At 30.2% G+C, this 19,182-nt stretch overlaps 1 protein-coding gene across 1 annotated transcript; it reads left to right on the plus strand.

Moving 5' to 3' along the window:
* Nucleotides 1-4,025: 4,025 nt before the first annotated feature.
* Nucleotides 4,026-18,807, plus strand: LOC149032099 (uncharacterized). The gene is made up of 2 exons (XM_089173819.1): nt 4,026-13,850; nt 17,952-18,807. The coding sequence occupies exon 1, from the start codon at nt 4,026-4,028 to the stop codon at nt 5,427-5,429; it is 1,404 nt and encodes a 467-aa protein (XP_089029945.1). The 3' UTR covers nt 5,430-13,850; nt 17,952-18,807.
* The last annotated feature ends 375 nt before the right edge of the window (nt 18,808-19,182 follow it).

Here is a 19,182-nt window from a genome sequence, read left to right on the forward strand (position 1 = left end):
TAAATTAAAATTAATAGTAAATTAAAGTTAATTAAACATAAATAATAATGCTGTGAATGTGAAGAATTTATAATTACAAATTATTATATAAAAAAAATAATGGTACTTACGTAGTAACGCAATCGTAGCAAAAATTCGTCTAATGCGCCAATCTGCACCTTAAATTGTTGCGACAAATCATAGAATCAAAAAATTTATTTTAAAATCAAAACACTTTGAAAATTCCAAACATTTTATTTATAAAAAGTAGTCAATCGGATTTCGGTGGAAACCCTGACGAAACCATGACACAACCTTGACGGTTGCTGTGTGCAAACAACAAGGTTGTTGTATGCGAGCAACAAGATTGTTCTTTATTGGCGCATTAGCGGAATTGCTGCACATTGCTGCGGTGACGTTAATACGTAAGTACCTTATTTTTTATTTTATTTAATACATTAACAGATTTGCATCATTGCGCGGAATATTTCGCGAGCTGTGACTGTCTACTATCACCAAGCGCGAAATAATCCGCATAAGAAGTATTGGTTTTTCTACCTGTGAGCATTTGATTGACCGGTGATACCGGGTCAGTCGTAAGTTTTATGTCTCGGATGTTTGAGCAAGGAAGACTAATTCTCGTCATGATGCAAATGAGTTAACAGTCGGCGACCTAACATAAGAGACATTTAAGTTTGAGCATGGGCCGGCGTTCAAACGAGACTCGCCCTTTTTTGAGCATTTGACAGACACTTTTTATATACAACGTTTGTTCTTCTGTGTTTCTACTTCCGTCAGAAATCTCTTTGAACTACATATGAACTACAAAAAACGTGTGATTTTATTGACAAAACTTGGCAACATTGAAGGTGATTATATTCTAGGAACGAGTGACAGCAATTATAGTAGAAAATATAACCTATAATTATTGTATGAAAATATAACCTATAATTATTGTATGAAATTATACTCTATAATTAATTTAAGAAAATTAAAACCTAATCTGTTTAGAATTTCTTAATTGAATTAATTATAAAATCAATAACGGCAAAAAAATACTTTTCCCTTAATGTTATTAAAACAAATGAATATAATAAATAATCAAATAAAAACAGAATAATTATATTTAATCAATATTAATTTATCTATGATTATGCTTGATTCAGACAAATTTTAATGCCAACATAAAGTTGCATAATTGAATAGATCGGCAAGATTTTTTTCCTGGAAATTTACGTAACCTCATGCATCTAAAGGAATTACACCTTGAAATTAATTACCAACGTATAGCTCACAATTGCTTAAAGTGCAAAAGGTTAACACAAATGCACGTAAGTTCATAAATACAAGAATAAGTCATTAATGTTACCGTCATTACCCTGTGGTATAAAAATGGATATGATTTTTAAAACGAATTTCCAACTATCATTAGTGAATTTAATAATTCACCACAAAAAAGGGGCCGTGTGTGTGGATGGTTATGAGGAAGAAAAGGGGGAAGGTTTATGATTCGTCATTCACCAACGACACCACCCATTGTATGGGTTACAAGAATATCTATTATTCAAAGCACCGCTACTATGGATCGATGTGACCGAACTAAGGTTATCCAAGGATCGTTTCTCCACGTGTCCTTACTCATCATTTTTTTCGTACCCTCCTTTACCACCTTTCCCGTATACATTATGCATGTCAATAAATCTTAATTTACTCTTTTTTATAAAGTAAATATTGAAAATTTTGTAAAAAGGTAGCGAAAGAAAGAGATTTGTTACGTTATGCATACAGTAGTGGATTAAACGGCATCGTAGGGTCTCAGAATATCAATGAATCCCGATAAGGGTCTGAGGTTTTATCAATTTTTATCATTAGGATTCGAGGAAAATTACGTGTTTTTTAAACGAAGTTTGAAGACTGTGGTTCTAATTGGACGTATTTGTAAAAAAAAAAAAGGATATCAATTAGTAAAAATAATAAGAAGATTAACCCCATACTTGAGTTAACATTAGCGGCGTTGTATTCTATGCTGCAACAAAAATTTTGATTAATTTTGTATTTCTTTAATTTTTTTTGGCTGGTTTTTTTTTTAAAAAAATTGTGCGTTAAGGAGTTAAATTAAACTTGGCGATAAAATATCAGCATAAAATTAGCGCGAATTTCAAATAGTTAGAAATAACGATAAAGAAGTTCATAAGAAATCTGACAAACATAAAATACCAAATTTCTACTGTAAAATACGATGGTGAAAAAGATTAATATAAAAATAAGATATAACTTGGAACTTTTGCATGTCACTGTATGTACATAAATATCATTTGTAATCGATCGATCTAACAACAAGGAAACCTTGAAGAAAAAGATGGTCGTTGTTTGTGATTTTTATCTTTTATAAATCATTTTAAACTTATCGTACTATAATATTTATATAAGGTGTTTCATAAATACATATTAATACTTTAGAACAGTGGTTCCCAAACTTTTTATCCTATTGCCTCCTTTCTTGACAAAATATTGCTTATTGCACCCTATTCCTCTTGGAAATTGTTTCGACTGTACTTTTTTTTTTATTTAGAACGATGAAATATCATTTAATTTAAGAATATTGAATTTTTTAATTTTTGTTTTTGCTCTTTTTTTTTTTAGATATAAAAATTGCAATGCAAATCATTGAAAATAATCTTTAACGAAACAAAATCATTAGTAATGAAATGCAAAACAATATAATACTATACGCTATTAAAACCAATCGAAATACAATTACCGTTGTCAATAACTATTAAGAGTGACTGATATAAATTTGCTTCATCGATAAGTAATATAAGTTTATTGAAAATAAAATGACGAGTCATTCGTAACAATTATGAGCAATCGAAATAAATTTTTTCTTAATAATAATTATGACCTAAATAAACACAATTTTTAATCAAAAATTGTTATAAATGATTGAATTCAATTATTTTCATCAATAATGATTTTATTGGCAAACAAATCATTTTTCTTTTTTATTATACGTGCAAATTCTTATTTACTGACAAAAATAATAAAAATCTATATTTTTAGTATTATGTGTTCCCTTTTTTTTTTTAATTTATTATAATTAATAACTAACTATAATTATTTTAAAAGATGATCAACATTTGTAGGAGATTTTCTCTATAATTATTTTGTAAATAATAATTATTTTCGGTCGTTGATTAAAACATTCTACATTCTAGTAACTTTCTACGTTCTGTAAAATTTTCTAGGTATAATCTACGTGGTTACAGTTCATTTTCGTATATACGGTCATGCATGAAATACATGTCAATCATTTCAACATAAAAGTGCAAAAGCATGTTGCCGATTTCGTAATACTACTTTACTTATCGCTAAACGTTGTTCACAAAAATTGATTGCAAAATAATTTTTGCGTTTCACGTCGGTGAACATAATTTGTAAACATTAAACAAGGTCAAAGCATACTACTACGTAAAATGTACAATAGTTTTTATTTAAAACAACAGCAGACATTTTGAATATATTCTTCAATCATTTATAACTTGAAAATTCATTGACTTCAATCAATTCTGCGATCGTTTATGTTTTGTTCATTTACAAACGTTCAAATTTAAAATAAATAATAAACACTTTATATATATTAAACTTATAGTTAAATACACTATTATTCTCATTAAGGACAAATGTAGGCCGCTGTAAGCCATTCTCTCTCTCCTCTCTTATCGCAGAGTAATGAAGTTTACAATGTGAGTCGTTAGTATACATAGAACCTTTAAGATATTACAATAATTTCGGAATGTTGAATTCAGTTATATTAATAATTTTTTAAAACAGTTATTAAAATTCAATGCGACACAAAGATAAGTTACTTCTATATGAACATCAAAGATATCATACCAAATATAAAACGTTTACGCGTTGTATCGAAGAAAATAATTTTAAATTACATTACGCAAAGTGTATTGCTGTTATTGGTAAAAAGAAAACAAAAATTCGAACAAAGTAATTTCTAAAAATTATCTGTTTACGTACGAAAAATATTAGACAGGATGTACAATTTGGAAACATTGAAAAAAGAGGATTTATTACAAGAAGATGATCAAATATGTAGTTATCAAAATCAAGTTGAAACATTGAAGAATGAGGATTTATTACAAGAAGATGATCAAATATGTAGTTATCAAAATCAAGTCTTAACATTGAAGAATGAGGATTTATTACAAGAAGATGATCAAATATGTAGTTATCAAAATCAAGTCTTAACATTGAAGAATGAGGATTTTTTTCAAGAAGATGATCAAATATGTAGTTATCAAAATCAAGTCTTAACATTGAAGAATGAGGATTTATTTCAAGAAGATGATCAAATATGTAGTTATCAAAATCAAGTCTTAACATTGAAGAATGAGGATTTATTACAAGAAGATGATCAAATATGTAGTTATCAAAATCAAGTCTTAACATTGAAGAATGAGGATTTATTACAAGTAGATGATCAAATATGTAGTTATCAAAATCAAGTCGAAACATTGAAGAGTGAGGATTTATTACAAGAAGATGATCAAATATGTAGTTATCAAAATCAAGTCGAAACATTGAAGAGTGAGAATTTATTACAAGTAGATGATCAAATATGTAGTTATCAAAATCAAGTCGAAACATTGAAGAATGAGGATTTATTTCATGAAGATGATCAAATATGTCGTTATCAAAATCAAGCTCTTACATTGATGCAAGTTTATAAATTAGAAGACAAGGAAGAATTTTTTGAATGGTTGAAAAAGTTTGAATGGGTAGCAAATATTGTCGGTATACTACCATATAAAATGACAGAATTTTTTAACTATATGGTGGATACTGATGTCCACACATACGTCAAGAAGATTTATCCTATTCATGAGTTCTGTATATTTTCGTACGAAGATACAGTAAAACATTACTCTATTGTATTATATAGAAGACGTTTTATTTCTCGGGAACAATATGAAAATGAGTCAATACTAGAATATTCTTATCACCTAATAAAATTATTTAATGAATGCCATTATTCAAGTAATTCAGAAAAAAAATTATGCGAACAATTCATTAATGGACTTCAGGACGATAATATAAGAAATCATTTAAAACAAAAACCTTGTTTATCATTCTATGGAACGGTAGCAAAGGCAATGGAATTTTTAAAAAATATTTTTCTATCCTATTATAAAGACTTAGCTCTTATAAGGATTCATTGTTACAATCTAGGAATGGAAGGTGATTTTTGTGATTGGGTAAATAAATTTGAATATGTAGCGGATTCTATTGGGGTACCAGATAAAATGATGGTTGAATTGTTCAAGAATATGGTAGATGATGATGTCCATACGAATGTCAAGCAGATTAACCCTTATATAGATTCCTTAGATCTATCCTACGAAAAAAATAACAAAATTGTATCTTTGTACTCTTTCTAAATCTAATGAAACTGATCCGTATAGAAAACGTTTACAGTGCCGAAATCAATATGAGGAAGAAACAATAGAAAAATATGCTGATAATTTAGAAAAAATATATAATAAATGCCATTATGAAGAACAATTAAAAGAAAATTTATACAAACAATTTCATAAAGGAATCCGCAATAATAAAATAAAACAATTTTTAAGTAAATATCCTACATTATCATTCTGTAAGATGGTGCCAAAGGTCGTTATATTAGAAGATGTTGATAAAAGGAATTATAATACTCACTGTACTTCTTCAATGATTAATAGATTCGAATCAGAGAAAGAATTTGATATTTGTCATTGGTTAAATAAATTCGAGTACGTAACCTGTCATTACGTACGTAAAGATGAAATGATTACATTCTTCAATGAAGTAGTGGATAATAATGTTCATAAGCGGGTCAAAGAGAAATACTCTTCTTTCAACTTCTCTGAATTTTCATACGAAAAAATAATAAACCTTTATCTTTGTTACTTTTCTCCTACAGATGAAAAGTTTTTACATAGAAGACGTTTATTTTGTCGAGAGCAATATGAAGAAGAAACGTTAGAGGATTATGCTAATTGTTTACAGAAAATACATAGTAATTGTAATTATACATGTTACGCAGATGAAAGATTATCCGACCAATTCGTTAGTGGAATTCGCGATAGTGATATAAAACAATATTTAGAAAAAATTCCTTACTTATCTTTCCATGAAACGGTAGCAAAAGCCATCGAATTTGTAAAAGTTAATGAAATAAATAAATATGTAAATTATGCTTCTTTATGGATAAACATATTCACTCCTAAGATGTACAATTCATTTGCAGAGTGGCTTAATAGATTTGAGTATGTAGCAGATATGATCAAGGTACCAGAATATAAAATGATTGCATTCTTCATTGAAATGGTGGATACTGATTTCCATACGTATATCAAACAGGTAAATCCTTCTGTAAACTTTTCTGAACTTTCATACGACAAGATAATAAGCCTTCACGCTGCTACTTTTTATAAATGTGAGCAAATTAATTTTCATAGGTATCGTTTTCGGAAACGATATCAATATAAAGGAGAATCGATAGAAAATTATTGTATAAGCTTACGAAAAATGTTTGATAAATCCTTGTATTCAGATAATCGATCATTACGTTTTCAATTTGTGAAAGGAATTCGCAACCATAAAATAAGAACCATTTTAAGAGAACATTTTAATAAAATGCTATTAAATGATATGTTAGCAAAAGCGATTGAACATGAAAAATTGATCAACGAAAACAATGAATTTTAGAAGTAGAAATGAAAAGTTTAGAAAGATCGTTTAATACCAGCCGCAATAAACTAAATAAAAACAATCGTTACTAATGTAGTGAAAGAAGATATGATAGAATAAATGAGAATCATGCGAAGGAAGCTATTCTGAAATCATAAGTACGGTGTTAAGGAACGATCGCTATTTGATAAGGAAAGTGAGGAAACATGAAGACTCATATACAACGTCAAAAGCGATCGATTCAACGAAACGGTGGTTCAAGAAAAAGAAAAAGAACAGATCTTTAACAAGGATAATAAAAGTCAATCGCATATCTTGACAAAGTTTGCATTTACGATATCAGTTTTCAATAAATTTATGAAATAAGAGTCATAAATGGCAAATAAATTGATCCATACGGAACGCCATTTTTCTTTACGAAAATGTGAAAGAAATATTAGGTTGTACGGAAAGTTGTTTCGACGAGAGGTTAAACTTATCAAATTCAACTATTAATGACCATTTGAAAGGTTTAGGTTTAACCTCGATGCAAAAATTATCTTCATTTTTACAAAAGAAAAACGAAACGACTTTCCGAATCACCTAATAGAAGATTATCTTTGAGAATATACTCAAAATGTATTTAATATTTTTACGAAAGAAATAATATTTGATAAAGTTGACTAATCATCATTAATTCATCAATTAATGATAACCTGTATTTATAAGAAAAGACAGAAATTTTAAACATTCATTTTAACTATTTAAAACAACGAATACAGATATTTGAACGCTTCTGATTTTTTGGTTAATCAATCCATTTTCGAAAATCTCAATATATATAAATTACGTGTCACGTTGTTTGTCCGCAATGGACTCCTAAACTCCTGAACCGATTTTAATCAAATTTTTCACACTTTGTGCAATTTCATCCAACCTGAAAGATTGGATGGACGAACCTTCTTGAAATATGCGTTTATAGTAGAAAATGTTGATAATGCTAATTGTAAGAAAAAAAAGAAAGAACGCCAGACTCGAAAGGGAAACAAAAGCGAGGAGTCCATTATAAGACGTGAACAAATTGAGACACATTTTTAAACGATGCGTGACATAACCTAATCATTCGAGACCCTCGAGTTTGTGAATAAAACGTTTGTACGACTATCAAATGTTGATTAAATTGTTTATGCTTTTGAGATATGTCAACGATTTAATTAGCGTTAAGTGGACGAATAAAAAGGTCCTGTATAATTTATTCCTTATCAAAGACAATAATGTAAACAGCAAATGTTTCCAATATGAATTTTTTTATATACATTGTATTTTTTTGGTAATACATAAAATATAATAAATTATTGTTAATATATTCTTTCTAAAATGTTTTAATACTTCTGTAATATTACACCATTTATCTAAATCATCCAATGAATCTTCACTTTTAATTTGAATAATTTTCATTCTTCGTTTTCTTTGCGATATAATTAGATTTTCACTGCTTGATGTATCAGAATTATAATCAACATTGACTCTTGATGTTAATATACGTAAATTATCTTTTAATACTTCAAAATCAAATACGTCTTCGCCATAACTCAACATCAGTAAGCAAGTTTCATCAAAACGTTGATTTTTCTCAAATCCTTTTGCCATTAAAAGAAGTTGCAAAATAATTTTACTTCAATATTAAATGCAAACTCAAGTTGTAATTATAGATAGGAATTAAAAAATTCCAACGATGACAAAATATTTAAAACATAATCATATTTAAAACCAAAATTATCTTTGCAGTGTCATCTATTTGTTTTTTTTTTAATAATGATATAATACAATTATTTTCGATTATAAACAGTAATATAGATAAAAGGTTAGGTTAGGAATTATTTGAAAATTTGATTTTCAAATTACACGCCTATGAACAATTATGAACAAAATGGAGAAATTATTTTGACGCTTAAAGGATTAATAAAAACGTAAAAAGGAATAGTTGCATTAAAATTATACTATTTTTTTTTTTGATTATACGCGTAAAATCAAATTGGTTAAAAAAATATCAAACTATTTTGAAGCAATTCTGATTTTGATTAGATTATATATTAATGTAGTATATAGGTAAAAAAACATGTAAAGGTAAAAAGCGTAGATTAATCTGAATTTAGATCAAATTACTTTGACGATGACGTTAAAAGGAACGATATCTATCATTGACCATGCCGCACCCTTTGCTATCTACCTCCGGTAGCGGCCCTACCCTTCGGTCAGTGCATCAGCCAAGGGTTTGGTTTTTCCCGTTCCATTAAAAGTCACAAACGACGTTTGTGTTTATCGAAGTTATAGAAGAAGAAACTACCACCACCACAACCACCACCACACAACGTGAAGACTATGAATACTACACGGGGTTTTTCTTACTGTTGTTAAGTAACACAAACATACTTTTGGAAAATATAACTCAAAGCCTAGCCTACGTCAACGTACATTATTTACCAGAGAATAGTTGATAATCGTGTCATTAAAGGAGCGTCCAATCTGACCGACTACCAACCGATAATAGAAAAATCATTTCTTCAATGTACAAAAGACTATTGTATCGTTATCTTTCCTATTTCATATATACAGGGTGATTCATTAACTCTTGTCACCTAAATAGTTTCGAAAGTATGATAGTTACAGAAGAAAAGTTTATTAAGAAAAAAGTAGCATGCAAAATTCAGGACTATACTGTGACGTTAGTTTTATTTTCCTAAGTTAAGTATCTTTTGAGATTTTTATGGGTCAAATTTATTTTTTTTTTTTTAATACAATGTGTCATATTTTAATACTTATTTTCTAATAACGGTAGTCAAGACGAACCCAATGATGTGCAACGTTAAATACAAAATCTGTCAATGAGCAATAAAAATTATTCGAAAAACAAAAAGGATGACACAACCCTGACACAACCCTGACTCGACCACACTCGTAACCAAGGTGTATTATGGCTGACTAGTTCGCCATACTTGACCTTCAAAAATATCAATGTTATGTCAATATTATAGTTCTGAATTTTTCATGCAATTTTTTTTTTCTAATAAACTCTTTAGCTACTATTATACTTTTAGAGCTATTTAAGTAGCAAGAGTTTGTGAATCACACTGTATACTGTCCTACAGAAAATGCTGTTATTTTCCAAGGTTATAATGAATATTATAAATACTTAAAGGGTAGAAAGAGAACTTACTCCTGCATTGTTACTCTATGAACAGGAATGAACTTACACGCATCTATAACATTACTGAAATTTCTGATCTATTTGGATGAACCAAAAGTTTGTGCGCTATTTTTTTTTTTATTAATATTTTCAAAATTAATTTTACGTAAACAATCCATTGTGCAATTTCAATGTTAAGTTTAGACACAATTAACTCACAAACTTTTGGTTCATTCTAATATCATAATGAAACAATTTCGGATACATTAAATATTGAAAAAAAATGTCTCCTTAGAAAATGAAATAATTTTTTGAAAAATTTGATGAATATTTTTGGAAATATTTTTATCGAGAATAATATCGTCAATATTATCAAATATAACGAAATATATTTGCTATTGTTTTAAATTTATATACTTATGTGTAAATTAACTTTTTCATATTTAAAATTAACACAGTTATAAGTTAGTTATAAGTTATAATTAATTCACAGTTGACGAAATAAAATCACTTTAGCTACACGTTGTTTTCTCATAATAATTCTTTAAGGTTATATTTACTACATTATTACATAACTCGGCATACTTCAATTCGTTTACAATTGCTACATTCATACCATACCTTCTGTCTACACCAGCGCCATTCTGGAAGGTTTTTGAACCTGATAGAATACTTCGGAAAATATCAAATTGTTTTTTCTAAAAGTAGCTTAGGAAATACTTTTGTTATGTTACGAGACAAAATTCTGCCAAATTTATTTAATTCAATACCTAAATAAGTAGCAGCGATTATAAAATGAACAAAAAACATCTCATAAAATATCAATCAACTGTTCAGTTATAATCTGTTTTATTTGAAACTACGATAGATACTACATTTGTATTTATAAATTAAAAAAAAAAAAACAAAAAAAAATTAACCATTATACTCATTGCCAATGTATATTTCAGTCGATCATTCATTATTCCTCGTTATAAAAGTAAATCACTTATTTATTGCGTCATACTTGTTCTAGAGATTTCGAAGAATGTGTCCTTGTTTATAAAAAGAAAATAAAAAAGAAGGAAAGAAAAAAAGAAAAAAAAATCAATTAACCAACGGCAATTTCACAAAGCCTTGTAAAAAATTCATTAGTTCACGAATACATTTCTTAACTACGCCAGCCACCACTGTATGTGTGTGTACATTTTGATCTATAAACTAATATCGTTGGTCAGTTGTGTTCAAGTTGTCATTTCTTAACTGACTCACCCTGTATACGTACTTACGTAAATCCGTACATAAATATGTGATACGAACTAGGGGGTGGGGAGAGAGTGAGAGAGAGAGAGAGGGAGAGATTGGTTGAAAGGTAGATAGAAATTTCTTCGCGAAAAGTCGAAGGATCACATACACATTTACGTAATATATCACCAAGTCATATAACTATAGAATAATGGGAACATTTTCGAAAGGGCATCACCACCATTAGAGTCATTTTTCACATCGACCAATAACATGACACATTACTTTCCCTATCATCTATTTATTTATTTTTATTGCATGCATTTTTCCTAATGAAATTTGACTTTTTCCTTTTTTTTTATTATTATCTATTTAACCTTTGACGTTTTTATACGTAAATGTTGAATGTTTAATGTCACAGATAGAAAATGTGTCTCCTTTCTAGGTTCTAATCATTAAATGTCAAGTTCTTCGAACCATATTTCACAATTTCTTAGACTCTCCCGAATATAATGAAACTTTTTAACCTATTATATAATAGGCATAATATACTAGGCTACTACTTTGATAAAAAAAAAAGAAACCAGTGCTGTATGCTAATAAAACTGACCATTCAAGACTGACCAATTTTTGTTCGATCTTAAAACGCAACTGATCGCTGACTTATCTCGTTTTTATGGTAACAAGGGTGGAGTTTCATATTTTTAGAATTCTTTAATCTTTTAAACGTCAACAAAAAATGTATTGGGATCTCTAGCACTTGAATACGCTATCTGATGGCTAAATTCAAAATTAGAGTTAATAGGTCGAATTGCTAAGCCACACCCCTGCCAGAGATCCCAATAGCATTACAATAAACAACGGACAAACTTCAATATGATTGGATGTATCTCCCCACTCTCGCTTACGCGTAGATTCCTGAATATTTTGATGCTCAGAGGTTTAATTGACCAATCAGTGATGACTTCTCCCTCATAAATTCTTAGAAAAGAATGTTAATTTTTTAAATCGGAATAGACGTCAGCGAAATTATAATTAGTGATTATATTCAACGTTTCATTCATTAGATAACTTTATCAGACGTCTAAAGTATCACAACTGGTTTTAAATTGCCTCGCCATTTGTTATCAAAAAATGTTTGCCCTAAGCTCATTTATATTGCTCTTCTCACGTCTCGTCGTAATAATTAATGTAAAGAAACAAAATTTACGATTTTTGTATATAATAAAGTAAAAATTATCTTCATGATTTTACAAGATAATTACTGAAAAGAATCAGCAACAATTGCATTACTTTTAAGTTTTATAATTATAATTATAATTATATTTCGCTTCATTATTTAACCCATTAGCTGTGATTAACGAAAATATACTAATCATAGGAGAAAAATAATTACCATTTGCTATATAAATTAAACCTTTAATGAAAATTGAAATATTTGTCAATTTGAAGATGCGTAAAAATATTTGTAAACCAAGACGAGACAAAAATATAAATAATTATTATAAAAATGTTATATATATATATAGTATGAACAAGGAAAATAAATTTAGCAAACTAAATTTAATGCTACACGTCTAAATTGGGTTACATTTTCCAGATTATGTACCAGGCCCATCTTCAGAAAGTGCACGAAGATATTTACACTTTTACAAAAATAATATTAAGAAATAATAAAGAAACCAAACAAATAACACGCGTACGTGGTGTGACAATAATTTAAACAGATATATAGGGAGACTAAGTAATCATAATGAAAACCATTATAATGGTGTATAGTTCAAAAAGATATCCACAAAAAACCATTATACTGACATACCATTTAAGAATGTATCTGTTAAAGTTACTATAATGATTTATCATTTAAAAAAAAATATCCACGAAAGCCATTATAGTGGTATATTATTTTAAAATGTATTCGCTAAAGCTATTTTATAGTACCGTATTATTGGAAAAAAATAAAAAAAATGATAAAAAGGGAAAAAATATTCGTCGAAAGAAAAAATCTAGTGGTGGCTTGTGTAGCGTGGTTAAGAATTTAACGGAGGGTGAATTTGTGATATATAACGCTTGAAGAGAGAAAGTAATGTGACGCGCCGTCGCAGCTCCGGTGTTGTGTTAGAAGAGCGGTGGTGGCGATTCTTTGGTCTGTCGGGTTCAGCTGTGATCGCGACGCGCTTTAGTACAGAAGTTTGCAAGTGCGAGACTGGATCTTCATTTATTCGTGTTTCGAACCCGAAAGTTTCACAAACGCGAATAAATTGTGAACGTGCGCACGAGTGACTTACACGTCGCGTCGCACGTGTTTCTTATTTTTTTTTTTTCTTTTTCCCCCATCCTCATTGTTCAATCAAATCGTAACAGTGTTATTATCAAAGAAACAACAAAATAATTGTGTTCTATATTTAAGATCTTTTAAAAGAGGATCTCACAATCCAGGAACCTTGACCCTAATTTAACACTTACTACCCCACATCGTAAAGTTTTTGTATTCACGAATGCGCGCAAATGCGCAAATGCGCGAATGTGCGAGCGCGCGTTCACTCGCTCGCTCGCTCGCTTTATTTTAGCGCGATGCTCGAATAGAAAAAAAAAAGGAGGAGTCACGCTTAATCTTTAAAGTACCGGTATATATAAGTGTGTACTCCTCTAGCTCTCCCCCTTCTCCATCCTTGGGTGGACGCGATAAATGAGAGACCTTTACTATGCCAAGAGATGAGTCTTCTTCTCTATCCACAAGGTAAAATATCATCACACTCTCTATCGTTTTCTATCATTATTTAATAATTTCTACTTACAACTGACCAATAAGATTTTGAAGACTCACCAGTCAGATTTTCTGTGTTTATTGGCAACGAGCCCAATGTTCGGTGGTACCACCGCGTATTGCACGATAGATGATGATCTTTTTAAACGATTTAATACCTTTTTTCTTTTTTTTCCTTTATACACATGTAAACATTTTTCGTCGATATTTATTTGTAATACGATACCAGGAATTATTTCTAGATCATTTTGTCGAATATTATGATCTTTTTTATTGCCTTTCGTCAATCATACAATCTAATATGTTCGTATTTTACGGAAACTGTTAAAAAGAGAGAAAGAGAAAGAGAATTCTCGTGATGATTTCTTTGTGGCAGACGTAAGAATCTATAAATAAAATTGGAAACGCTTCTGGAATAGATATTCTTATTTTCATTTCTGACGCATATTAATTAGGAAGAAAAACATCTTTGATAGGTGGGTGGATGGGTTAGTGTCGAAAAGAAAATCTAACAATATAATAATAAAGGAATAAAAAGTTTCTTTTTTTCGGTCACGCGACGATCAACGAAACATGTTTCATTTCGTGCTGCTGACAATTCTCGTTAATAATAATTTTTTTCTGTGTGTTCATTCGTCGTTCGACGAATGACGTAAAAAAAAGAGAAAAAAAAGAAAACATAAAACATAGAAACAATAGACCACTTGTTTTCTCAAAGACAAATCCTTTATTAGAGACATATGGAAATGAATTTTGTGTCTGTTCTCTATTCTCGAAAAGAATTAACTAACACACTATGATTGTTAAGAGAATCTTAAACACAATATCATCATCACTGATTGTCGTGAGAAATCCAAACAATGACTAGCGATTGTGTTAGGAAAAGGTCTGTCATATTAATTTTCATTATCTTGATTGTTTTATGAGCCTATGATAATTCCGCGTTTATGCGATACTTATATATATATATATATGTATACATGTAACATCGATATCTATTTTGCTTGAATGTAAGTGAGATCTTATCGTAACTCAAATATTCGTGAACGACGACAAAATGATTCTCGTATCTCTCGTTCACTTTTCGAAAGGGGCGATGAGGCGGTTTGTCGCTAGCCTTGGATCATCTCCAACAGTTCTACTGACAGTCTCTCTAAACGTGCGTCGAACTCAGCGATTTTCCGAATTTCACTCTTTCAGGTATTCATATTTTTCATCATTGTGCCAAATAGTGTTATTATAATGTATAATGTGTTAGAATAGAGTGTATACTTGGATAACTCGAAACATCACAATGTGCAATTTTTCAAAGACTCTAACCCCCCCCCCCCCATTCCTCTCGTTAGAATGTAATAGTATATTGATCGATACTAATGATTAGGATATTTATCATCATTGAACAATTCTTTCTCTTATTATTTCTTTTCTCTTTTTTTTTCTTCTTCTTCTTTTCTTTCTTTAAAAGCAACACAACGCTCTTCGTGAATCGCAAATTTCATTCCGCGCATGGCGTTAACTCAATTAGCATGAGGGAGACGATAAAAGCACGCGTTAAGAGGCCTCTCATTCATACGACTACGGGACAACTGAAACCTTCGAACGTGTCAGTACGATCTTCTGACCATGTTCAAAATCGTTCGCGGAAAAAATTCGAGAGAAATGATTAAAAAGAGAGGGGGAGGCTGTGGGAGAGGGGAGTCTTGCTTTTATACCTAAATATAATATTTCAATTAATCCTTTTACTTAGATCGTACTCACATCGGTTACAGAATTTTTAAAAAGTAATATATATACATATATACCTAGAAATTATATTGACACTAAACGTTTTGTCCGATTATCCACTGAATATTCTGAAAATATCAGAAATGTATAAATTTGCAGAAACTTTCCAAGCAATTTAATATATGTGCAATATTATATAGCAAGATTAATTTTTTTTTAGATTAGTTTACTTTCTTAACATTGTATCGGTGACGCTCGACAAGTTATCACTATTATGTACATAACGTTTAGATACTTGTATTTACAAATGTCTCTCAATGATATATCTTTATACAAGATACATATATATATCTATAAACGTAAACCTACTTACAAGTTTTGAGTAAGGAAAAAAACAATATCTATCTTTGGAAGTAAGAAAATAACTCGATATCTAACGAAAGACTATTATTTCCCTAACACCATCTATTTTCACGAAACTTAACGATGAAGTGTAAGACGAAACTAAAATACGATTACACTCATAATCCTATTGATGTACACCCTTTTATTTACTTAGGCTTTACATAAGCTTGTTTAGATGATAAACGAATTTCTATATACCAGCGTTGTCCAAATTTGTTATTTTCTTCGGATTACATTTGAAGACAAAAAAAAAAATTAGTATTATAATAAATTTGCAGTAAGAGTCAACAATTGAAATATAATTTATTTTATAATAAACTATCCTACCTTTCAAGTTGGATGAAACTGCACACAGTGTGCAAAATTTGATTAAAATCGGTTCAGTAATTTAGGAAGTTCATTGCGAACAAACAACGTGACACGTAATTTATACATATTAAGAAGGTTTATTTTATAATACAATTCATTATAAATGATTAAATCAATATGTTTTTTTTTGTTTAAATACTTTGCATTATTTAATTTAAAATTTAAATATTGAAAAATTATTTTAGTAATTGTACTGTATAATGTCAAGTATTGTTCAACATCAGATTTTTTTTTATTTCAAACTAAACTCGACATTTTCAACGACAATTTGACGATTTTTGAATCACGTATAATCACAGTTTTAATATATGCTATTTTTGTAACGCATTTATACGAATTAAATTCACGGTAAATAATATGTTGTATCGTTCATTCTAAAGATGTATAGGTGTAATTTATTCGAAGAAGAAAAAAAAATATGAAAACAACAATAAAAGAAAAAGGGAAAAACTTGTTTCACGATCCATTATAAGATTAATGATCGTCTATATTCGTTCATTCTTATTTCTCAATACTTTCCGTGAAATAGAATAACACGTAATTTAACTACATAATGATACCGACTGACAAATCTATATTTATAATCTAACGATAGGAAATATACAGGGTGTTTCACTTTTTCTCGGCCCAACTTTCAGAACTTAGATACTTTTATTACGAAGTTATAAAAGAAAAAGTATTTACCATTATGTATATACAATAATAACTGTAAAACTCTGACACAAACCTGTCACAACCTGTTATGTATCCATCCATATCATGAAAACTCTTGAAATATTTCAAGATTCGCATACGAGAAGAATATTTTGAAATAGAAAAATACAAATTTGAAACCATTCATATACTGTAAAGGAAAATTTATTGAAAATTCATTAGAAATTCATTCATGAAGCAGATACGTTGAGTTTAAGCTTGTAAGCGTCAAAAAAAGAATGTTCCACTTGGTTTCATAAACAATTCCAAATTGTAACGAAGACTACGAAAATTTTCAAATAATTCCTAACCTAACTTTTTACCTATTACTATTTATAATCTAAAAAATAATTCTATTTAAATTTTGATTAGCTATATATTTTGACACTTAAAGTGTGTTAAAATTAATAATATTATTTACAGACTATATCACGTTATTTGTAATAACTTTTTAGATAAAGAGTTTTTAAACAAACTTTATACAACATTTTGTCCTTATTTCAACTTGTACAATAAGTTTGCACAGTTTTACCAGAAAAACCTGAGACACTCTGTATGTACGTACCAACATATACCCATATGTATATGTATAACATGTTTACACGAAGAGGGATTGTAGTTTACTATTGGTGGGAGACACGTCAGTCTTACACAAAGTTAGCTATTCGAATCAAGGATTCTTGAATGCGTAACTAAAATTGTGTGTTGGTTGGTAGGATGGCGTGTAACGGTTTAAGCCTGATCGAACAAATTGCATCTTCCGTTTACGTTTTGTTACCATCGAATCGTGCGATATATAATAATCTTGGTATCGTATAAATCTAATCACAACTAAAGGAATGCGGTTAAACTAACAGTATCTCATTTGTTGTTGTTCAATAGTGAGGGAAGAGAAGACGAAAGAGGAGGAAGAGGACAACTAACATCATCATCAACGTGGTTATCGAAAATTTCTGCTGGGAAAAATCGATATTGGGAAGAAAACGAAGAAGAAGAAGAAGAAGAAGCAGAGGAAGAAAAAGAAAAAGGAAAGAAGAAAAAAAGAAGATTAGCAATAGCATTAGGAAAAAAAGGATTAATTGAAAGAGAAAAAAGATCAGTTTGTAAGATAATAATAATAATAATAATTATTATTATTATTATTATCGATAAGAGATATATATTTGGAAAGTGGAGGAGAACGGAAAGAAGAAGTTGGGAAGGAGAAGAAGAAGGAGGAGGAGGAGGAGGTAGTATCGAAAGAAGAGGGATAAGGTGGTCCTGGAGGTGGAGGTGGTATCGGTCGAAAGACGAGGACGGAGGTGGCGGTGGAGGTGGTGGAGGAGGAGGTGGCAGTGGCATCGTCGAAAACGAAAACGACGACGACGACGACGACGACGACAACGGTGGTGGTGGTGGTGGTGGTGGGAATAAGAGGGTAGGCCGGAGGTGACCATTCACCCCACATGGACGCCACCCTCGAGAAACCACCCACATCCTCAAAAGTGGATATCTTATCGTCATTATATCGAAAGGAAATATCCGAGCGGAGCGCGAGAGAAGCGCTACGCTCGAGGACGATTGTTCCTCTTATCCTCCGGGGCCGTTTTTTGGCCGATTTTCGAGGATTATTCGTCGCCGTTCCTTTAACAACGACGACGACGACGACGAAGAAGAAGAAAACGATCAAAACAATCAATACAAAAACAATAGCAACAACAACAACGACAACGACAACGACGACGACGACGACGACGACGACGACAATTTCTCAACAAAATTATTATCCATTAACGTTAACTTTAATTATTTCTTATTTTGTTGTTATCGACGAAGACGACGAAAACGACGACGACGACGGTGACGACGACGACGACGACGACGACAACGACAACGAAAACAAAAAGGACGAGAAGAACGCGGCGTTGGCACCAACAAACACGTTTAATGCGTTTATTACGACACACGTATCATCATCATCATCATCATTATCATCATTACCTTTACTATTACCATTATCATCGACGCGCGTTGTTGTTGTCGTCGTTGTCGTTGTTGTCGTCGTCGTCGTCACGCATATAAAAAAAGCCATATCGATAGAAGACTCCGTCCAAATTAAGGGCCTAATCGGATA

Source organism: Polistes dominula, unplaced genomic scaffold (assembly GCF_049000335.1).
Source record: "Polistes dominula isolate Pdom_NZ unplaced genomic scaffold, Pdom_raw_medaka contig_75, whole genome shotgun sequence".
Lineage (NCBI taxonomy): Eukaryota > Metazoa > Arthropoda > Insecta > Hymenoptera > Vespidae > Polistes > Polistes dominula.